Below are 22,119 nucleotides of genomic sequence, written 5' to 3' on the forward strand. Positions count from 1 at the left end.
TTAGTGCAAGAGATGAAAAGTAGAGAGAGAGAAAACCTAAGAGGGGAATAAAATGGAAAAGACAGCAAATTCGTAGGTCCTAAAAGCGGGTATTTGTTAAGAAAGAGAACAGAAGACAGCTCTGCACTGTTCCAAGTTCTATATCCACAGAGTGAAAAGAGAGCAAGTTTAAAATAATCCTTTCAAACACTCCATGTAAGCAGCTGCACAGCCTCAGAGAAGGGTACAGAGACCTTAGGGGGCAGCTTAAAATCTACACACTGAGCAATGCTGCTCTTGAAGGGTCTTTCCAATACCCCTTGGCAGTGGTAGATCCTTTGCACAGCATTTGGTTGAACATGTAAAACCAAGAACAGCTCTTAAACAGCATTTCCAAGCCCAAGCAATATAAAATCACAGGCAGACTGTGTGACAGGCAGAAAGGTAAAGAAGTTACACTAGTTTTCAGCAGCTCTTCTTATACTTTTTTATGTTTGATCATGAAGAGGTACTTCCTTCCCTGTTTCTTAGTGACTTTTTCTTGATCAAAATTTCCCTTTAAATTCCCAGCAACACACAGCAGATGACTGGCTCAGTGCCACAAACTTTGACAAGTTTACCTCTCTAAGCTTTTGTCTCCACAAACATGAAACTAGAGAGCACTGTCCTCATTGTGTTATCTTTCTGAGCTGTCTCACCATTTACCTTACTACCTCTCCTACACATTTTCCTCCTTCCACATGGCAATCCTCTGCCTACCCTCATGACTCTTGCCTATGATCTCCAGCACAGCATCAGGCACTCTAAACTAGATCTTCATAAGATACATATAGACTCTATATGTGTTTACAATATGTCACCTGTGAGAACCATAAAAGTGTGTCCCACAACCCAGGGGAAGGCCTTTGGTAGTGTGACCTGAAGGGGAAAGAATCTCAGCCTACTGTTCTTCCCCATGCTGCTGATTCTGCCTACTCTAGCTGTTTTGCTTTGGAGAAAAGAGAGAATTAATAAATTAGGAAAAAAGCAGAGGTTTAGTTCTTTAATTAACTGGCAGCACATTCTTCAAACTGACCACAGTTTCCAAAAAATCAAACTTTTTAATTGTAGATAAATCACAAAAAAAGAAGAGATATTTGCCTCATTTTTCTTTCCCCAGAAAATAAAACCAAAATCAGACAACTACTGGGTCAATTTCAACCCAACTGCTACAATCAATAGGGCAGGTTGAAATATATTTCTTGAAATATGCTAAAGCAGGTTCTAACGTAAATGAAGCCTAAAATAGAAGGACAAATAAAACAAAGGAGGAGGTTGTCCAGTGCATCAGATCCATACATTAAAAGAGGGGGGAAAAAAACCCACACACAAATAAAAAAAAGCTCCATAAATGGTGCCCTAAACAACAGAAGTCCTCACCACTCTTGTCTCTGTCCCATCTTGGATCCACAATGATGGGTAAAATCATTAACACATGGGAAACATCAACTGTGATGCACCCACAAGTCATATTGGGGAAAACAATAAACATATGTAAGAAAAAATATTGCAAATAAGGGAAACAAGAGTTTACTATGACCAGATTTTAAAAAACCATATGATTGAGGCATCTTTTAAAAATTAGGACTAGACAAGAATTGTAAAGATTGTGTTGAAGTCTATTAAAGTCTATTTGAATGACAAAATTATTACTCTCCAGAAGGAATAGTATCTTCTATCTACATACAAAAATAGACACACATACATATACTTAATTTATATTTAATTTACACTCATTCTGAATGGCAATGATAATAGAATGAGGGATGTGTTGCCTGCAGACTGAATCCAAAAAAACTCAGCAATTTAATTTTGAATAAACAGAGTTAAAAAAACAAACCCACCCAGCAAAGGCAACCAACAGCCAGGAGCCTCTCAAGCAGGGTGGATAACGCTCCATTTGTTCCATTCCATATCCAGAAAAAACACAGATCAAAGAATATTCCAGACTGCTGATTTTTATCTTCCTGGCAACTGGAATCATTGGAGCCATTTGGCAAAAGTCAATGATGAAAGTTGTAACACTTTCCTCAAACTGCCAAATGCCACAAGAAAAGCTTTGGGCATCTGCCACTCATCTGAAACATTCTGATAGAAGCTGCTAACTGCATCAGTCCACTTACGAGGGTTTCTAGATGCTCAAAGTATTTATAACTGAAAGAGGAAAAATGGGCTGATTACTTCAAGCCAAGCTTTGTATTACAAATCATGATCAGCAACGAGTTGGTCACTGTTCCATCTGTCTGAGAAGAATCCACAATAAGAATGGTGCCACAAAAGAGGCCATCAGAAAAAGCATCTACAGAGTCTGTGTCAAAAGGAACTGTGAAGAAAACAACACAGTACATCACTGTAGCATTACATTACTTTACCAGTGATGCCTGACTACAGCTAGAGAGGAGAAAGACCAGGGCTGAGGGGAAAGGAGAAAGTGAGGACACATTTCAAAAGGCACTGCAAATTGAACTGCTCTCCTTGAGGTTTTCCTTAGAGCTACCACAGCAAGAGGACCATGGCATGACTTCCACCTGAGGAAGAAAGCAAGTGTTTTATCCAGGTCCTACTGGACTTAGAGCATCTGAAGGACAGAGAGCCTTCTTTCTATTCCAGATGGTAAGTTGTGAGCTGCAGTGGTTAAAACAAACCAAGGACCTCTGACAGATCAGTTCTGCAGTATCTGGAGGGCACAGTTCACTCACAGTGAGCATCATATCAGCCTGAAGGCAGCTGTGGTCAATAAAGGGTATGACTTGAGGCTCTCTCTAGTAATTGAAATGTGCAGGTAGGTATTGGCATTCTGCATGGAGGCTATGGCTTGTATTTGATGACATCCAAAAACTGAGTAAGGGTGCAAACACTCCAGAAGCAGCCACTGGTGAGCTAACTGCTTTGTAAGAAAAACCTACAGAATTGGAACCTGTTGGAGAACCTCCAGATGAAAATCTAATTGGGCTTCTAAATTATGTTCAACTTCCTAAACACAGAGGCTGTTACACTGTAAGTGGCCCAAAAGGAGAAATACTGTTCTTGTGGCAGGACAGTCTCCCATTTCTTCTGCCCTGGAGTATTAATCTGTCCCAGAGCAACTCATGTGTGAACCTGGAAATTCCAAATCAATTATATTTCAGTTTTAAAGCACTCTAGTCTGCCCTCAGCCAAATAAACTTACCTGTAGAGCTGCAAGGAACAGGATTGGGAACTATCAATGAAAAAGCTACTCATGACTGAAGGGTGTTACAACACTGCAACAGTTCTTTTTATCAAAGCAGTGAAAGGGCTGAATAGACAATCATAAATAGAATGATGCCATGACTTGACACATCTGGGCTTCCAGACACCACTTAAAATATGAGATCTCCAAACCACGTTGCTTAAGTTAGTTAAAGATTGGAAGCAGAGGTTAAGCAGAGGCTACTTAACTATCCTGATCTTCTCCAAAGCTGCTCTGTGTGTAGGGAGCAAGAGTAAAGCAAACAGACACAGCATTGGACAATGACCAGTCCTAACACCATGCCCTCAAAATTTCACAATGTTCTAGTCCAAGTGGAATGGAGGAATGAGGCAAATTGCTAAGGCACCTGCAGGACCGCACAGTCCTGCAACACTCCAAGGTGTCTGTTATACAGCCAAAGCCTGAGAGGCTCTAGCAAGAACATCATCACCTTTCTGAGTAGAAATCAAAACAGCAGCTGAATAGGTAAAATCCTAGGGAAGCTGGTGAAAAGAGGAGAAGGAGACTGAAAGGAGCAAAGGAAAATTTGTTGCTGATAGCAAAGAACTGCTTGCAATATGGAAATGTCTTCTTTCTACAAAGGAACAGAAACAGAGGAGCAAAACACCACCAGACTGGCCTTTATATTTGTTTAAGAAAACAAAAAACAAAGCAAACAATCAGAGATGATTGAACTAACAGTGTTTTCAATTGCCACTTTCGGAGAGATATGAGAGAAAGGCTCATGAGCTCGGACTTCTGCCCAGAATAATGGTGTAATCAGGGAAGCAAAAGAGCCATCAGTCTAGTCTAGTCTTATACTCCAAGTGTAAGAGTCTGTGTGGATACTAAAACTAAATTCTAAGCACAGACCTGGTCCAGAATCACACTGATGGTTTCTGCTAAGTTGCACTGGACTGAATGCACAAAAAAAAGGAGTTTGTTATTCTGCATTTTAAATTGCTGAATTCACACAGAGACTACACTGCTTTATCTTGCTCAATTCCACATATTCCTTCAAGGTATAAACATGATGGGTATGATTTTAAGGATGTTGAGAAATTGTGGATATAAGACTGGTAATAGCTGAAAAGAGATTATGAGCGTGATAATGTATCAGTAGCAAGCATTAGTCCAAGCTTTGGTTTGCCCAAGTTTTAAGTAGCTGTGCTATTGCCCCTTCACAATTTAATTTTAAATTTAAGGTCTGTATGGAACTTATGAAAATGTGAAGAAACTGGAGAGACACTTCAAAGAGAGATCTTGATGACGTCTGGGGGTATTTACACTGACAGCAGCATTATGGAACTCACAGGATTTTCAAATTAAGGACACAGCTCAATAATTGCCAGTCCTGTGCACTTATATATCCTAACTGAAATTTTACATTCTGGCATAAACTATGAAACCTAAATATAGGCAGCATTGTCTTTTCCTTGGAACTTGCTACATAAATATAATGATTACGACCATTTAATTGGACATGCTTTCATTTTATCAAAAATAGCTCTTTGAAGAGATCAAGCCACTCAGTTCAGTCCTGTCAATGGCAAATGCTAAAACATTTCAAATTACTACTGTTACCTTTAAGGAATGCAGTAATTTTGGAGAGCCAAACAGAACAAATAACCTAAGCGATTACTCAGCTCATCTAATATGTTGTACGTAGCTGTCTGATGATTCCATTAATGGAATCAGGTAATAAAACATGAATGCAAAGTGCAAATACTCTGGATAGTCATCAAAGTCCTATGGTGACATTATTTTCCAAAATAAAGATTCAAGTCTTCACACACAGCAGATATGACTTAAACTGGGAGAAAACATATTTTCTCATTTGTTTAACATGGCCAGTCCAAAACCCTCAGCATGTTTGCTCCTTCCTCCTCTATTTTTAAAAGTTTTTCCATGCAAGTAACTTGGGGAACATAAAGAGAATGGCAGAAGTAGAGCACACTAGATAACTCTTCACAAGATGAAGAGACATGCTTCCTAGAGTAATGCACTTGTTTAACAGCAAGAGGTGGGGGAGAGAGGCCAGCAATGAAGTATGTGCTACAATTACTGTTTCCACACAGAATCCCTTTGAGATCAATAGTGCAAGAGTCCCATCCGTTTTGTTGGGATTCATTTACTTTCGAATGTTAAAAGTTACTGCAGCACATAACACAGGCACAGTAATAACACCACTAGGGTACACTGGCCATTGGAATTTGGATCATTGGGAAAGACATTTTTTATTATAAAAAAAAAATCAACCCCGAGCCTTAAAAGTGGGTGGAAGGACATATTTAAAGGGGTATGTTGTATCATGTCTTCCACTGAAACCTTTGAAATAGGAAAAGCAAATACTCTGAAAATTAAGATATGAAACATGAGAAGGACATGGAACTGTTGGAGCAAGTCCAGAGAAGGGCACAAAGTTGATAAGGGGACTAGAGCACCTCCCCTGAGAAAACAGGCTGAGGAAGTTTGGGCTGAATAGCCTGGAGAAGAGAAGGTTGTGTGGAGACTTCATAGCACCCTCTCAGCATCTGAGGGGGCTCCAGAAAAACCAGAGAATAACTTCATCAGGAACTGTAGTGACTGGACAAGGAGCAATGGGTTAAAACTTAACGAGGAGAAATTTAGGTTAGATAAGACAGTAGAAATGCTTTACTGTGATTATGGTGAGACACTGGCCCAGGCTGCCCAGGGAGAAGTTGTGGATGCCTCATCCCTCGCAGTGTTCAAACCAGGGTTGGATGGGGCATTGAGCAACCTGGTCTAGTGGAAGGTGTCCCTGCCCATTGCAGGAGGGTTGGAACTAGATGATCTTTAAGGTCCCTTCCAACCCAAATCATTCTATGGTTCTACAATGAATCATCAGTGGATTATTTCCTTCTCCTCACAACAAACTTTTTAATGCATTAAAGGCTCATTAATGACTCTCCTTAGACTTCTCTGTGGGCTTCATATCCTCACTCCCTTTAAGCCATCCTCACTGGACCTATTTTCTAAACTTCCCAGTCATTTCCACTGCTGTCGTTTGAAGTCCTTCCAAGGGTCTGTGCTCTTCATCAACTATAGTGCCAAAACCTTGGACTTGAGCAAGACTAACAGGATTGTTCCTCTGTTCTTTGAGGCTGTTTCTCTCTATATGCATCCCAGTACAATGACACCCTTTTTAGCACCAGTATGATGCTAACTCCTGCTCCTTTCCCTCAGAACTGTTACCCAGCTAATTGTTCCTGGTCTTGTATTTGTGCATTTTGCACATTTTTCACAGATCTCTTTGAACTAGTTTCAGTTCCCAGCCATCTGATACCCACTTCATCTAGACTAGAGATGCACAATCAGAAATAATGCAGAGAGTCAAGATTATATAGGTGCTTAAGATTCAGTTTTAAAATTCCTGACAGTTAATAAACAACTATTTTGTACTGTCTTTCACCCTAGGTGTGCCAGTGAAACTTCTGGAAACCACAGCTTTTAGGCCTGGAGACAAGACCTCCTCCAAGCCACACACTTGGAAACCAAGTAGAGGCTGCAACTGCACAAAAAAGAGAACCAATAGGCCCTGAGGTTTCTCCCATGAAACTGGAGGTATACAAATTTACACCAACCGAGAGGAGCAATAAACATTGGCAAGCAAAAATAAATGCTCATTTAAACCATCAATATTCAATAAGAATAAATGCCAAATTCTAAAAGTCTATATATCTATCTACTGCTTCGTTCTTAGCCACGAGGCCTGTCAGAGAAGAAAATTAGATTGTTTTGATATAATTTGGTCTCGACAAATCTGTGCTGGCTGTTAAAATTGGCATATACAATTTGAGATGTCAAAAGATTTGTATCATTGAAAAGGTAGGGCAAGTAATTGAAGCTCTGATGGGCCTAACAAGACTGTCGTAATAAAGAAATCACTCAAAGGAACTTCGTTCAGCACAGCAAGACGTCAAAAAACGCAGCCAATACTTAGCCAACTTGCTAAAAGAGAATTACTTCTACTCTAAATTTATGCATGCTGTATGGAGGAAAACATGAACTAGATGTATGTAACGCAACATAAGTCTGGGAGGAAAAGAAATCCCTTTCCTTTTGACATTGCTCTTCTTGTGCAGCGACTTAGTGACTGGCAGTGTATTTTAATCCAAATATGCGCACATACAAAATTACAGATACATCTCTCTCCCCCTGTGACTTTATAACACGTTGCTAGGTAACAGTGCATACAAGTCAGGTTTCAAGACCTTTAGTAAGTCACCATAAAATAACTGCATAGGCCTTTTGCATGAATAATGCACATTTGTATCATTTTTCTTATGCCAACAGATCAGACATTGAAAACAAGACCGTCTGCCAAACTGTAAACAGCTTCCCATCAACTGCTACATGAAAAGCAACACATCAAGATGCATGTTTTCTCAGCTTTCAGGATTTCCCCCCCTCTCCTGCTTTCTGCTCTCGTTCCTGCTACATGCAGCCATCATGAGCACTACCATCTCCAGGTCAGCAGCGCTGATGTGCAGAGCCACTTTGTGCACACCAACCCAAATTTAGGACTGACACCAGAACAACACCACGTGTGGGACAGCTCAGACAATGGAAAATGGATTTTATATAGAGTCCAAATTGGAAACTCAAGTTAAAAAATGCACAAGCCAATCAAAGCAGACTCATCCTGCCCACTTTCTGTTAGTCATAAATTATATCAACAGATTAATGTTTTTTAAAAGTTCTGCAGCTTCTTCCAACCCGCACAGTGAACCAGTTGTGCCAGCCCAATTCACTTCCTGTTTGTCCTCAGCTCTTCTCAGTTTTCCTGGTTTGCTTCATGAAGCCTCAGTCTTGATTTCTGGCTTACCCATTCTTCACAGAACTGTGACCTCACAGGTATAGAGAACTGGGCAGATGAGGACAACAAGCCTTCCCTAAACAAACAGCTCTGGTTTCACCAGGGCAATGGCATTAAGACAGAGCTATTTCCTTAGTTTACCTGAAAATAAAATTTGCTACAATATAACTTATTTTCCATCTAAAGGAGAGAGGTGACTAACGATTCTCTACTGAGAAGGTTTTCTTCCATCTCCAAATCCATGACTTGCCATAAGGACTGACATGTCCTTGTGAAAATGAAGCTTCTTCAGTGACATTTTTCCTGACTTCTTTAAAAATTCAGGGCCAGTTTTATAAACATTTGGTACAGAACACCTCCCCAGCATATCCACAATCCCGAAGTATTCAGTCAAATCAATAAAAGAGCAAACAAAATATAACAGATTCGCCCTAAACACATCCTCCACTTCAGTCTCACATATGAATATCATTCTTACAGCAATAATCTGACAGTGAAAAAAACCCACAATAAACATAGGCTTTGCATTAGATATTTCAACTAAAACAGTAAAACAATTAAAAGCTATTCATTAATCTCTTGGACTTTTAAAGTATTAAGAACTAAGAAATGCAGTAACACTCATACTTCACACACATTTACTGCCTCTGAAAGGAAGGGGATCAATAACAGGTGGGAAAAAGGCAGAGAACTTAAAAGCTGGATTTTCAAACATGCTGGGCACTTGTTGACCCTCAGTGATTTCAAACCAGAACTACAGGGATTCAGCATGCCTGAAAAACAGACCAGATGAGATTTGCCAAGGTAACTGCCAATGAATGTGAAAACCTGGATAAAAAGTTCCCAGTCCCAATTAAACAGCAAAATTAAGGCTTTAAACAGCAAAATCCCTCTCTTTCCTGTTTCCCCTCTTCCTGCATCACGCACCTCTGCTACCAAAGGAAACAAGAAATTCTAAGTCAAGAAGCTACGATGTTTTCCTCCTTGTAATTCCATGATTTAGCAAACCCAAGGCAAAGTGTTTCTCAGCCCAGAACGGAGCAGCTGCTGCTGCCACTTTGCTACTCAATTACCTGACAGCTTCATCAGAAAATCTGATGCCATCTTCACAGAGATGTCTTGGCTGAACAGTGCTGATGCTGTATTAGCCACAAAGTCAGAGGAGTCTTTCAGCTTTGTGTTGTTGGGGGCTCTGTCAACAGTGCTAAGAGCAAAAGGTGCAGCTGAGACACCATTGTCATCTTTGGGCTCTTCTTTCACCAGTAAAGGTGGAATTCCCCCACTAGGCTGCCCAGCCACGTCGGGTGTTTTAGATACAGATGCTGATCCCGTGAGGTCAGGTCCACCTCCTTCCCTCTGTGGTCCCATGCAGGAGTCACTGTTTAGCTGTGGTGACCCCTTCACCTCAGTTTCTGGTATTTCCTCCTTCACTTTAGATTCTGTCCTGAGGAAATGTTGATGGCAACGCATATGGAGTTTCAGGCTGAAGTGGCGGGACGAGGTAAAAGGGCATAGCTGGCATTGAAAGGTCTCACCCCTGTCTTGGTGCTGATGAACCTGGTTCAAGAGGTGAGAGATAAAAGCATGTATTAAGCAAAACAGATTAACAGCATTGTAGAAATCTCAACTCTACATCCTTACACCGTTTTAAAAAAAAAGTTAACTAATGAGTGAACTCTTCATTTTGAGCACTTGGAAAGTTGTCAGGCACTAAGAACAGTAGGATTCCTTCACACGTAAGTCAAAGAACATAAACATCAGACTCAACTGAAAACAAAAAAATCAGGAACATCTGTTCCTGCCGCATGGAAATGATGAAGTCTGCTTTGGATCAAACAGTCCTTACAACCAGATCCTGATGACCTGTCAGTGAAGAAAAAGACTTCCAAGCTGTAACTAGTAGCTTTCTTGATTAAAAAACAAACATCCTTCCGTGCAACCTCACAAATAAAAACAGTTCAGAGCAACCCAGTAAAAACCCAATCTGTATATATAGCCATGTCCATCATTATGTATCATTAGAGTAAAATCACAGCAACCAGGCAACACCAAGGCACTATTGAAACAGTTTGCTGGAAATTAATTCTACCAGAAAATAAACACGAGAGATTGTGTTTGCCATTTATTCTAGTTTATCAGACAATTAAGGATCCCAGTTAATCTTACTGTCTTCATCTTTTGACTGCAGGCTCTTTCTCATAGAGCCTGCATCCTCCAGTATGAATGTAATGCCTAATATCCCCAAGCTCGATCCTGATTACCTTCTAAAGAGAATTCTATCCATCCATCTCTATGTAATGGCTAAAATACTATATGAACAGACACACTCATTAAACTACATAAACCATACACATATAATTACACCATTTTTGCTTAATACAGTGTTCATTAAAGGAAAAGAACAATTGAGCACAGCATAATAGTAGGTTTATCGAGAAGTTTTTTTTGCCATAGCTTCCCAAATGGATTTAGACTCCTGCCAGTAGCACTCCAGACTATTTCCTGCAGAAAGACTGGCAAATACATACATTTGTTCCTTACTAATTGATGAACATGTGATCGGGGCAAACTGGCACCAGACTGAGCTCCACACATTCGCTTTCACTTGTGACTCAAGTTGGCTGGAAACGCTTCAGTGAGACAGATTTCTGTTGGAAAATGGCAATTTGTTGAATGCAAAATATTTCACCTGAAACATGGAGAGGCTGGATGAACTCTTGGCAAACAAGGTGCAATTCCCCTACCCTGCTCCCTGGGCTTGGCTCAGAAGCAGCCAGTTGTGCCAGGGATCCCAGGCTTGCTGCTACACCCTGAGAGCTCCAGCTCTAATCAAAGCTCAGCTCTACACCAGGGATCTTGGAAAAAAACTGGCTTCAGCTAAGGCTTTCAGCACTTTCCAGGTTCTTGCAGAGCTGAGATCAAGATCCCGAGAGTCCTGGGGCAGACACTGCAGAGCTCTGAGGTAACAGCAGCATTTCCCAAACACAGCCCTGACAAAATCCAGGCTGGAGTTTCCCATGGTTGTAAACTTGGCCTGATTCATTTTCTGTATAGTAAGAGGAACTCGGTCACAAGCTCATATCCAGGATTCCCAGCTCTACATACACAAGACCTCAATTCAGGTCTGCTAAAATGTGAAGCTGGGAGATGTCCCTTTTTTGGACTTTTTGCATTCAGTGAAGAAGACACATTTCACTAGTGCTGCGTAACTTTTCATTCAGTAGTTCAAGCGCTCTGGAGAAGTACTAGACAAGCAGAAAGCATGAGAAAATTTCTCTTCACCAGCTGTTTTACAGAATGACATTCTGGGTATTGTATAACATTTTCAAAGTAATTCTGGAATCTTAGAACTGCATCTGACAACAGAAAAAAGAGAGAAGCTAATGCTAACCTAACAGAGATTTAAAGCAACCTTGTAGGGGAATAGCAGCACAATAAATTCTATGACAATGGAAATTAACAGGTGACAATGGAAATGCCAACCAGATTGCCTGTCTACACTCCTGGAAACAGAATGGTCTGTGAGCACAGCAGTATGTAAGCACTCTTCATGAAGAACGCCGAGATGCACTGATGGTAGCAAGAACTCTCACCATGGCAACTTTATCTCTTACACCCACTGAGATCTGTGTGCCAGGGTTTCTCTCCAGGATCCCCTTCAATCAAAATTTCCCTGCCTACATATTTAACCACTCCTTCTAGAGGTTCTTATCACAATCATCAATACAGTGCCTTCAGGAGGCTGTCACTGCTGCAGGCAGGTGGCACAGTCAGTGTGGGAGCCTACCTTGTCTTCCCAGGAGTATGACATGCCACCCCTGCAATATCTTTTGAGAATGGATGAAAATAGGAGCAACTGATTCATTAGATTTGGATTTTCTCCTGCCCAAAGAGAGTGACAGCATCACCAATGGATTTCTCATAAAATAAAGTATGTTTCTAACTTGTGGCCAAGGAGTAACAGAATTAAACCTCAAATATTATGAGTTTTGAAAGGAAAAAAATTTATATCTAGGAAAAAACCCAACCAAAACATACAGAAAAAAAGGTCAAGCCCAATATTTAGCCCCCAAGGTCTGGGGTCCAACTCCTACCAGAAGATTTTAATTTTACTTTTATTTTCAAAAATAAATAATAGTCATTAAAAAATGTGAACACTATTAGAAATAGAAGCTAAAGTCCCTCTAAAGGAAAAACTTACCCTTATTTTCTCATTCAACAGCAGCTGAAAGAGCCAAGAATTGACATTTTATGCTGTTTGGAGGGAAAAGTCAAGGCAGCAACAACTTGCTGCAGAATGAAAAACAAGAAACCCTGTAGAGCTACACAGAAAGCCACAGGGGAGATCCAGGCCATGCAATGTTACAGTCCAAAAAGCTGCCTTCTCCCTCCATGAGACAGAAAATGGCTTTGACACTGTGTTAGTGCTACCCAAACCATCAGATGTCTTCTTTAGACTCCACTAGGCTGCAAGAAGCACAAGCAGGAGGAGACAAGAGTGCAGCTGGCAGGTTTCCCCAAAGTCCCAGTCTGAGCCAGCTGCTGCCAGACTTGGGACTCTCTGAATTCCACTGCAACAAACCATAGTGCACAACCTACTCATACAGAACCATTCTTTCAGAATCCCATAAAAACACTGCTTGACTTATGTCAGAAACATTTAAGGGCTTCTGAGTTTATTTCCCTTCACCATGGACATTCTCCTTGACTGTGCAAAGTACTTGTATCATCTTTATTTTCACCTTATAGTCTGCCCAGTCTCAAATGGTATTTTGTGGTTCAACAGTTTTTTCACTGTGTGTTTGAGATGATGTACTCAACAATTTTCAATGAAACTAGGAGGACTTGAGTTCAAATTATCTATTGGTCACCTTTTTAATTCTTGTTTCTTTCAGTTTCTCTTGCTCCTTCCTCATTCTCACATTACAAGAAAGACAAAAAAGAGGCTACTTAGTTTATCTTCTCTATCACATACATTATTCTGATCACACATCACACCTTTGATCACACACCTCTCACCCCCCTGGCAGTCCCATTCTTTTCAGCTTCTTTCTTCAAAGGGAATTCTTTCTTCCCATCCCACTAATAATTTTCATTGCCAGCTTTTAAAATCCCTTCTATTTCTGATATGTCTTTTTGCAGTGACCAGAAAGTGGCAGCATACCATATGTTAATAACAGCATTGTCGTATTTTCACTGGGGTTTTTTTCTGTTTTATTCTCCAGACACTCAAATATCTCATATACTTTGTGGCCACTGCTGCGCATGCCAAGGAAAGGTTTTCACTGAGCTGTCTACAACGATATCCAGATATTTTTCCTGAGCAGTTACAGTTCATTATATCAGACAGCCAGGTGCATTATTAGACTCTGGTTTCCAAGGTACAGTACCTTGTATTTGTCAACAATAACTTCATTTGCTCCCTTGTTTACCAGTCATCCAGCCTCTTTTTGCTCCCTTCCAAGCTTTGCCTTTTCTCATCTTGATTCATGAACAGAAGGTTGTATCATCTACAATTCCCTTACCCACAGTCATTATTTTGTGCGGATCACATTTGCTAAAATATGCACCATTCCACTTTTAGTAATGGAACACCCCTCCGTTAGCCTTTTGTCATGCTTAAAATTGCTAATTCCTTCCTACTCTTTGTTTTACTGTCTCTTGGTGAATTTCTAATTTGCCACAGTACATCACATTGCTTAATTTATTTGGCAGCTTCTCTGTGAGAAGCTTTGCCAAAGGCTTTTTTTATAGGCCAAATAAATTTCGACTGATTCTTAAGTCCATGATTTCCCTGACATGCTCAAAACATCTTAGTAGAACACCACATGATTTTCTTTTACAGAAACCACATGTCCCTATCGTATCACATCATTTGTATCAGTGCATTTTTTTCCTGTTATGTTTTTTGTTGACATACTAACTTTTCTGGTATCATAAGCTATTTCTTAAGTTGTCTTTTCATACTTAAAAGCAAGATCCCTGATGACTGATCAGCTAGACAGATGTACCACAGTGACAAATACATGTGATCCCACCCAACAGGTACAATGGTGAATTGGGGTGAGGAAAACAGTGACACAGACACATCCTGCAATTTTGTAGTACTGCTGAGGCAGATCTTTTCTTTTCCCCTTCCTAAAACCATAGAATCATAGAATTTTAGGGGTTGGAATGGACCTTAGAGATCATCTAGTCCCAAAACTCTGCCCTGGGCAGGGACACCTCCTCATTAGATCAGGTTGCTCAAGGCTCATCCAGCCTGGCCTTGAACACTGCCAGGGCTGGGGCAGCCACAGCCTCCCTGGGCAACCTGGGACAGTGTCTCACCACACCTAGAAGAAAACATTTTTTCTAATATGTAACCTAAATGTCCCCTCCTTCAATTTGAATCCATTAGCCCTTGTCTAATCATTGCAGTTCCTAAGTTGGGGTAATGCTTTGCACAGACTCTCCCTTCTAGTTATGAAACACAGGAAAGGAAGGACTGACATCCACCTTTCTTTTGTGGAACTTAACAGGGGTTTTTGCTATTGTTTTTAAAATACTCAGGGTAAGAGAAGTGTGGATTTTGGAGAACCTTCATTCCTAAGCAGAATCAGAACATGAAGAGGTTTGGGTACTGAATCTATTCACTGCTACCTTTGCTTCTGGCTACTCACTCTTCACTTATTTTCTGTGACCTAATTATTGCTTTTTTCTTTCTCTCCTATGAGTTTTTTGTTTTTCTCACCTGTAAGTTTTTTGGTTTTCTCACCAACTTTCAAGTGTATTAACATTTCCATGAGGTACAGCTGTTTAAGCAACTACTATATTCAAAAACTACTACAACCCAACCATTTCATCATTCTAGCCTACCCATTCATTGATTTTTTTTCTTGGGTTTTGATTTGGTTTAGTTTTAAATTTCTTTTTGTTGCCTTCTTTTCCAACTGCACTTGAGTACACTTTCCATTTTGCATGCATCACGTGCCCTCTGCTTTTTCATCTCACGGTCTTTTCCAACAAGATCCCTCATTTTTCAAATATTGCCTTTTCAGAAGTTTAGTGCTAGTTTTGATATGATCCTTCCCTTCAGGACACATACGTTATTTATATAGTATTTTCTTTTTGAAACTATTTCCTTGCTTCACTTGAAAGTAAAGGGAAAAGAAAAAGCCTCTCTGCAGGGCTGGACTGGACTAGGTGGTCCAAAAATAATACTTTTTTCCCCTTTCTTTCTTCTCTTAAAGATTTAAGGTATCATTGCATATCCTGTCTTATCCTTGTCTCACATGCAAAAAGTGGCACGATTAAAAGGCAGATACTTGAGGCCACTTGTGGTACCTTGTGTGCTTTTCATGTGTTGAAAAGCTATGCAAGTTTGCATTACCTCCACTCAGCTGATGGGGACATAAAGGAATTACAGGTGCCTCCCAGGGCTCTTTAAACTTATCATAAATCAAACTAAACAAAAAACCCTCCTATAAAACACAGTCAATTTCCCTCTCCCAATATGGTGAAGATGCTTTAACAGAACCAGTCCTGTATTTCACCCAAATGGGCTAGGAATGCTGATTCAGTCATCTGACACTAGCTGAGGAAGATAGAGGGAAAAGCAAATCACCAAGGGCAGTGAGCACCAGGCTACATTCTTCAGGGCCTTTCCTTATTTCCACTATCATGTAATTAGTAGCCTCTCCCTAAGTGATTATAACCCTCTTCATACTACTCAGGAACTCTTCATAAGCAACAGAAGCAGGAAAATCCTGTGGTTAAGCATCCCATGACCTGCCTACCACTGCATCTCACTTTTCTGTTAAGCTTCATCTTCTCTCTCCTTGTTTTCTCTCATACCATCATGCTCCAGGGTGTGTGTACAATGCCTAGCTTCTTTTCCATGGCTAGAAGAGCTAGCTCACCCATTTCTGCCTTATGTCTATATAGGAGCACAAGGAACATTTACAGATATTGTTTTTGGCCATATGCTCCTCTTCCTCATTCCCCTTTCCAAGCGCTCAGGCTAAATATCCTGTTGCTTTCTTGGAACATATCTGGATGATCTCACAGCCTATCTGTCCACCAATTGCTGAGGAAGATATGTGCATGATCCAAAGATACCAATGGGCCAAAGTCTGACTGATGCTTGTGGTATTGCTCTGAGGGAAATTTAATCCCTACCAGGAAAACCAGAAAAGCCTGAATACGTCTTGCTGAATTACACCACAACTTTCCACTGCTTTCTGCAGAAGTAGTACATGAGATACTCTCTCAAGAAGGAAATGTATTCCAACTGAATATATGTTTAGATACACAGAGAGAAGGACTCAAATACAGTATTTGTTGCCTGCTTGGACAAGACACCTCTCAGTTACCTGTTCATTTTGTCCAGCTTCATTTTCAGCTCAGTATTCTCAGCATCCCTGGAAACAATGCTATGATACCAGAATCAGGTCCTGAGCTGCTCCCCCCAGATCCCTGGGAATAAGGGCCAAAACTTGTGGTTATGTGTGCACTATAATTTGTCTCCAAACCAGTCTAATGAAAATCTGTACTGTGTCTGTTTTAGTATTTTTCTAAGGTGCCTATCACTGGGGAATCTAAATGCAATGTAACAATTACAGCTAACACTGTGTGCCTTAAAACCAGGCTGCTCAGCCTCCCTGGTCCTTTGTGTGTCTGTGTGGAAACTTTCCTCCTGTTTCCCTTCTTGAGCCTTTCTCTTCCTTGCCTCCAGTTGTTGAGTTGGTCCTGGCAAAGTGCCCTTGCTGGAAGAATGTTTCATCAACGTGGTGGGTACCACATGTAGATCTGAATATGGGTCAGGGCTGGAAGGATTCCAGCTCTCTATTAAGATCTTCACTACAGGAAGGGACAAGACACCAAAAATGTTGGCAATGCTGTATTCTGGGTCAGTCTGATGTGTTGAAATTACCATAAAATGACACAGTGTTTATATTATATAGCCATTGGTCATTAACCTAAAGGTACACACAGTAAGGAAGGCCCATATGGACACACAAATCACTCATGGAAGTTAAATCTCTGAATAACCAGTTTCACTGGAGAATGCCTACAAAAACATAGGAAAGAGAGAAGGTGGTTCAAGCTCATGACTGTGCTGCCTAAGAGGAAAGAAATACAAGACAATTAGGTTTGAGGACTGTGGCTGGACAAAACACCTCAGCAGGTTTTGCCTGTCATCTTTATCAACTGAATGTAAAACCTGGAAACCAAAGAGCAGCATAAAGGAAAAAAAACTTGGTTTGTGATAGCATCCTGGAATAAAAATTGTCTTGTAATGTATGACAAACACCAGCCCAGTACCCTAAATTTGAGTAGCCTTTTTCACCTGCAGCCACAGTTGACTCATGAGGAGGGAGAGAGGGGTGGAGAGCGAGAAACAGCTCTACCTTCATGGATTGCCTGCCAGGAAGGAGATAAGGCCAGGATATAACCTCACAAACACAGAGTTAAAAGCAGCACTGTTTATAATGAGAAATCATGGGGGGTTTATGTTAAATCATGTTATCAAATTATATTTTAACCAAAAGGAATCCAAATTATGTCTGATACTTTCGCACACATGACTAACATGCCACTACCTCGTTCACCTGCTTCAATTCTGATCTGATAGAAGATATTTTTATGAATGGCCTGGTCCATTGAGAAAAGGGTATGAAACTGATTGAAATGAAGGCAAACAAGATCTTTCAGATTGTTGTTCTTGTGATTCTCTAAGAAAAAAAAAAAAAAAAAAAAGGACAAAAACCCAAATGCAGACCCTCTAGTTTTTTAAGACAACTGCTTTCAGCCAAACAAGGAGCAATTTTACCAGCAAAGACCCCTGAGTCCATCATGACCTGCATGACTGGACTGCATTGATTGAGGAGACTTCAGTTCCTGCTTTCACAGTAAGGCTAAAAGAGGCTGTAATCTCTTACACTGAGTCAAGCAGCTCTAGGCCTGACTCTGACCTCAATGGTTTCTAACTGAGCTGTACTTGGTAATAATTACCATACTACCAAATAATTAACACCACATGCTACATGACTGTACAAGGAGGTCTGTTTTAAGCTGATTCAGGCTCAGTTAGTGAAAGGAATAATGTTGGGAGGGGAGAGGAAAGAGGACAAGGGCCTCGGCCAGCATTTTGAGAGCACAGATACAGGGAAAAAGTCCCTAGTTTTCTCCAACATCCTACCTGTGACCACCTACAGAAATTACCATACCAAAAGGAAGGGATAGGCCCTCAACCTGTAAACAATAATTTTTGCCAACAAGGCAAAAAAAGCAGAGGACAAGCATCTCTGCAGGGGATAATAGGGATGTCCTTTACAAAACAGGGGACAACAACAGGTCTTTGCCAAGGGAATAGCAAGCTTTTAGGTGATCCATGCCTCTGTGCAGGCTGTCAACAGCTGAAAGCAAAAAAAATAAATCTCCAAACACTTTCTTTTCATGCTGTGTTCCCATTCTATCTATTCATCTTCTACTCAGGATGGCCATCTGTGTCCTCTAGTCAAGAGAGAACACCAAGTCCTAAAAGAAAGAGCCATAACACCAACCTACTCGATAAGGATTAGTGTGATATACCAAGGATGCCTGGGAATAGTGCACTGATCTAAGCAGAAGTGTTAAGGAATGACCCTTCAGACTTTAGGGGGATGATTTCAAACCTAGCAATAACTTCAAATACAACAAGATCTGCTGATGTGATCAGCGGCATCTGAATCATTTACCCTGAAGTGAGTAATTACTTCAGTGTAAGCAAGGTCAGACTCCTGACCAGTGAACTCAGATTCTGCAATAGCATATACAAAACCTGTACAGGCATTTCTGGTCCCCTCCACACCAGGCTGGTAGTTACACATGGGCTGATAGGACAGATACCATCAAGCATGTTCTACAGCTTGCAAGACCTGGCACTTCCTATGTTGCAACCACGTAGTAATTCAGCTGAGCAGACACTTATACAAAGATGTTCCTTCCCTCAAAAGTTCATCTTTGGTTTGAGCCTAAAACTTAGGTTGAGTTAGAACTGAATGGAAACACTTGAAAATTAAACATTACAATATAAACTGTCATTCATTCTGGTTTGGATGCTTCACTACTCAAGTGCCTGCAGTTAAAAAGTACAGCAAGAAAAAGGTTCCAACTGCAGGCCTGGCTGTAGAAAGCAATGAAGAGATCTCTGCTAGAGCTGGCCAAGTTAGTGTGCCCACTTGGTGTGATGCACTGGCATTCTGAGTTACTAGTCGGCATCCTGAAAAGCAGCACTGATGACACTGCATGGCGTCACATCCCAACCAGCATCCTTGCTGCTGGAGGTTCCAGGTTCTGAACCAAACCAGTTACAAACAGCTTGTGCTGCACCAAGTTGACATAACCCAAGGTAGTTTCCATGTTGCATAAAATGGAGAGGCAAGCAAAGTTATTTCTTTCTCTTTTTAAAGCCTCTTTACTTAAATAAAGGTATAATTTGTATTATAACTAGGGTCATTTTGTTCTTGCAAATGCAAATGAAATAGGTTTGTTATACTATAATTTCTTTGACTGGTGATTCAGGTATTTTGACTGTCAGTAAACGTTTCCCTTACCTTCATGTGTGACTTGAGATTGTCCTTGCGTGCACAGCGGAATGGACAGAGTGGACACTGATGACTCTTCAGACCTGTGTGAATCACCATGTGCCGTTTCCAGTAACTCTTCCTCTTGATAACCAAACCACAGATTGGACACTGGAAAGGTTTTCCTCCTTCTTCTTCTGAGGCTTAGCAGAAGGGGGAAGAAAAACAAAGGATCCTTTACAGTCACTTGTCAAATACTCTCCCCTCGTAAACATACTCAAGGTTTCATTTTTCAGTGCTCGAGTTTCATCTGTGAAGGGACACACCAGTTAACAACATGTACTAGAAATTACAGTTCCTTCCCACTTTCTCCCCTTAATCTTGGTATTATCCCTCTAAGAAAGGTCACCATAATTTATAAAGGTTAATGCCCCAAACATCCTTTCACTAATCAGTAGAGGATGCTACTCTATCTCACCTGGTCCTAATGCTCCTTATAATTTAACTGAGCTGAGATGAATGTCTCTCATAATTATCACTTTGCAGCTTCATTTCCTATCAAAGGCTGGTTGTAGTAGGGTATGGAAAATATGCTTAACTGTTGAAAAATTATCCATTTCCCTATCTGATTGTTAACCAGCAGGGAAACAGGATATAAAGCACAGAAGAATCCACAACTTAACTGAAAAGTATGCTGGTTCTGCATATCAGATATATTTAATGCCAGAAGTGAATGCCCTCAGAAGTTGTGCTGCTGGAACTGTTCAGTTATGGCTTCAGCAGACACTGCTGCAATGTCAGCCATCAAAGGTCTTCAGGTCGTAGGTGTCCTTCTGCTCCTCTAATTGCCATGGCTTGAAATCTACTTCCTAAATGTCTGCACTCTGCTTTACTGCCCAGTTCACCTAAGATAAGAAAATGATTTGGTGGCATTGATCAGGCAAATATGTTTAGCCTTCCGAGTGTGGAACCATCACAAGGTTGAAGGAAAGAGGAATTCACTTCTGCTGACTGTGCACAACTAACCACCCATCCACAATTTCCTCTCCTTATTATAAAGTGAGGCGTCATATTATGATGGAATTAGAAGCCTTTTTCCTCACTGTAAAAGACAAGACTGTTTTCAAATATCCAGAGCTCAGCAATGTGCATCCTGCCATTCAAAAATTCTCTCAGAATATTTCATCTCATTATTATCATTTTTTTCCTACTGATAAGGATATAGCAAACATCAAATTCCCTTGATGAGGAACTCAGTGATAAAAACCTCCAGAAAGATCTGTCATATCCTAAAATATAATCCTCGCTATTAGGTAAGAAACAAACCCACCATAATTCAAGTGATTAGGTAGTCATTATGTAAGTACAAGAAAGGACACGATGTCAAAGCAAGCACTACTGCAAGTTCAGAAATTCTCCTCCTGAAATATTCTATCACACTTAACATATCAAATTGTTCCCCTCTCTGCACCTCTAAAGACTAAGTCAAAACCAATGCTATACGTGCTTATGTTTCAGTTTTTAAACATCTTTACTTACTTCTTCACAAAACCACAGAAAAAACTACATGGGTAGCATTTTCACCTATCACTTATCTTCCTTCTATCACATCTTCGCTCCAACCTCTGTTTATCATCCAGCAAAAAAATTTGTAACAAGGTATTACCTAGCTCTGAGCCCCTTAGAAATAAAGCTGCAAACAAGATGGATCAACAGTGATTTAGCACATTACAAAATATGCAAAGAACTGTGCATGTGACTTCACCTATAACAATGACAAGTAGTGTTACACAGGACTTAGGCAAATGCCTCCAAAGCTGAACCATGTCAGCTCTATACTGTGCTACATAAACCTCAGAATAAAGAGAAAACCATGGGCTTCAGCTTTCCTTCATTTAGACTGGTGTCTATTTTATATCATGGAGTGCCATTTGGTTGGAAAGATTTAATCCACTGAGGAAAGAACCAGCCAGGGCTTCCCAAAGAAATTCAGGGAACAAAACTGCAAACATCACAGGCAAGAAGTTCCAGCAAACGAGCATTCAGTCAGCAAAAGAAAGGTTTGTCACCCACACTCTCTCAAAAACAACACCAGAACTTGAACAGAGATTCCAGGTTTCCTTTTAAATTTCATCCCGAATGTGTGAGCAGTTTATAAAATCAGTAATATTAACAGATTGATAGAAAAGTTCACGTTCTCTGCACCACTTTACTCTGAAGAATGCAAGACACCAGACCTGACCACCACATCAGAGACAACCATGGTCTGATGAGCCATGGCTCCAGCTTCTTGCCTGAAATAATTCTGAGCAAATAGCTCGACGTGGTGGACAAAAGAGCAGCAGGCACACTCTCCTTATTAACTTATTCCTCTTTAAATAGCCTCCATCTTTGCTGCTCCTTACTTGTCGACATCTAATTAATCTCACTGCGTATTGATCTCATAACCAAAGCTAGATGTTGCTGGTGGGTAAGTGAATCAGATTCATAACAGCAAAGCA

The 22,119-nt window shown here is 40.5% G+C and overlaps 1 protein-coding gene across 1 annotated transcript in view; it reads right to left on the reverse strand.

The window, feature by feature from the left end:
• ZNF827 (zinc finger protein 827) overlaps nucleotides 1–22,119 on the reverse strand; it is a gene marked incomplete at both ends in the record, with an annotated part of 45,079 nt that overhangs the window by 19,380 nt on the left and 3,580 nt on the right. Inside the window, 2 exons of the mRNA XM_009081758.1 lie at nucleotides 9,143–9,626; nucleotides 19,649–19,821. Of these exons, the coding sequence (XP_009080006.1) occupies nucleotides 9,143–9,626; nucleotides 19,649–19,821 (657 nt within the window). The remainder of the gene's footprint in view (nucleotides 1–9,142; nucleotides 9,627–19,648; nucleotides 19,822–22,119) is intronic.

The sequence above is a fragment of the Acanthisitta chloris genome, unplaced genomic scaffold, assembly GCF_000695815.1.
Source record: "Acanthisitta chloris isolate BGI_N310 unplaced genomic scaffold, ASM69581v1 scaffold21359, whole genome shotgun sequence".
Taxonomy (NCBI): domain Eukaryota; kingdom Metazoa; phylum Chordata; class Aves; order Passeriformes; family Acanthisittidae; genus Acanthisitta; species Acanthisitta chloris.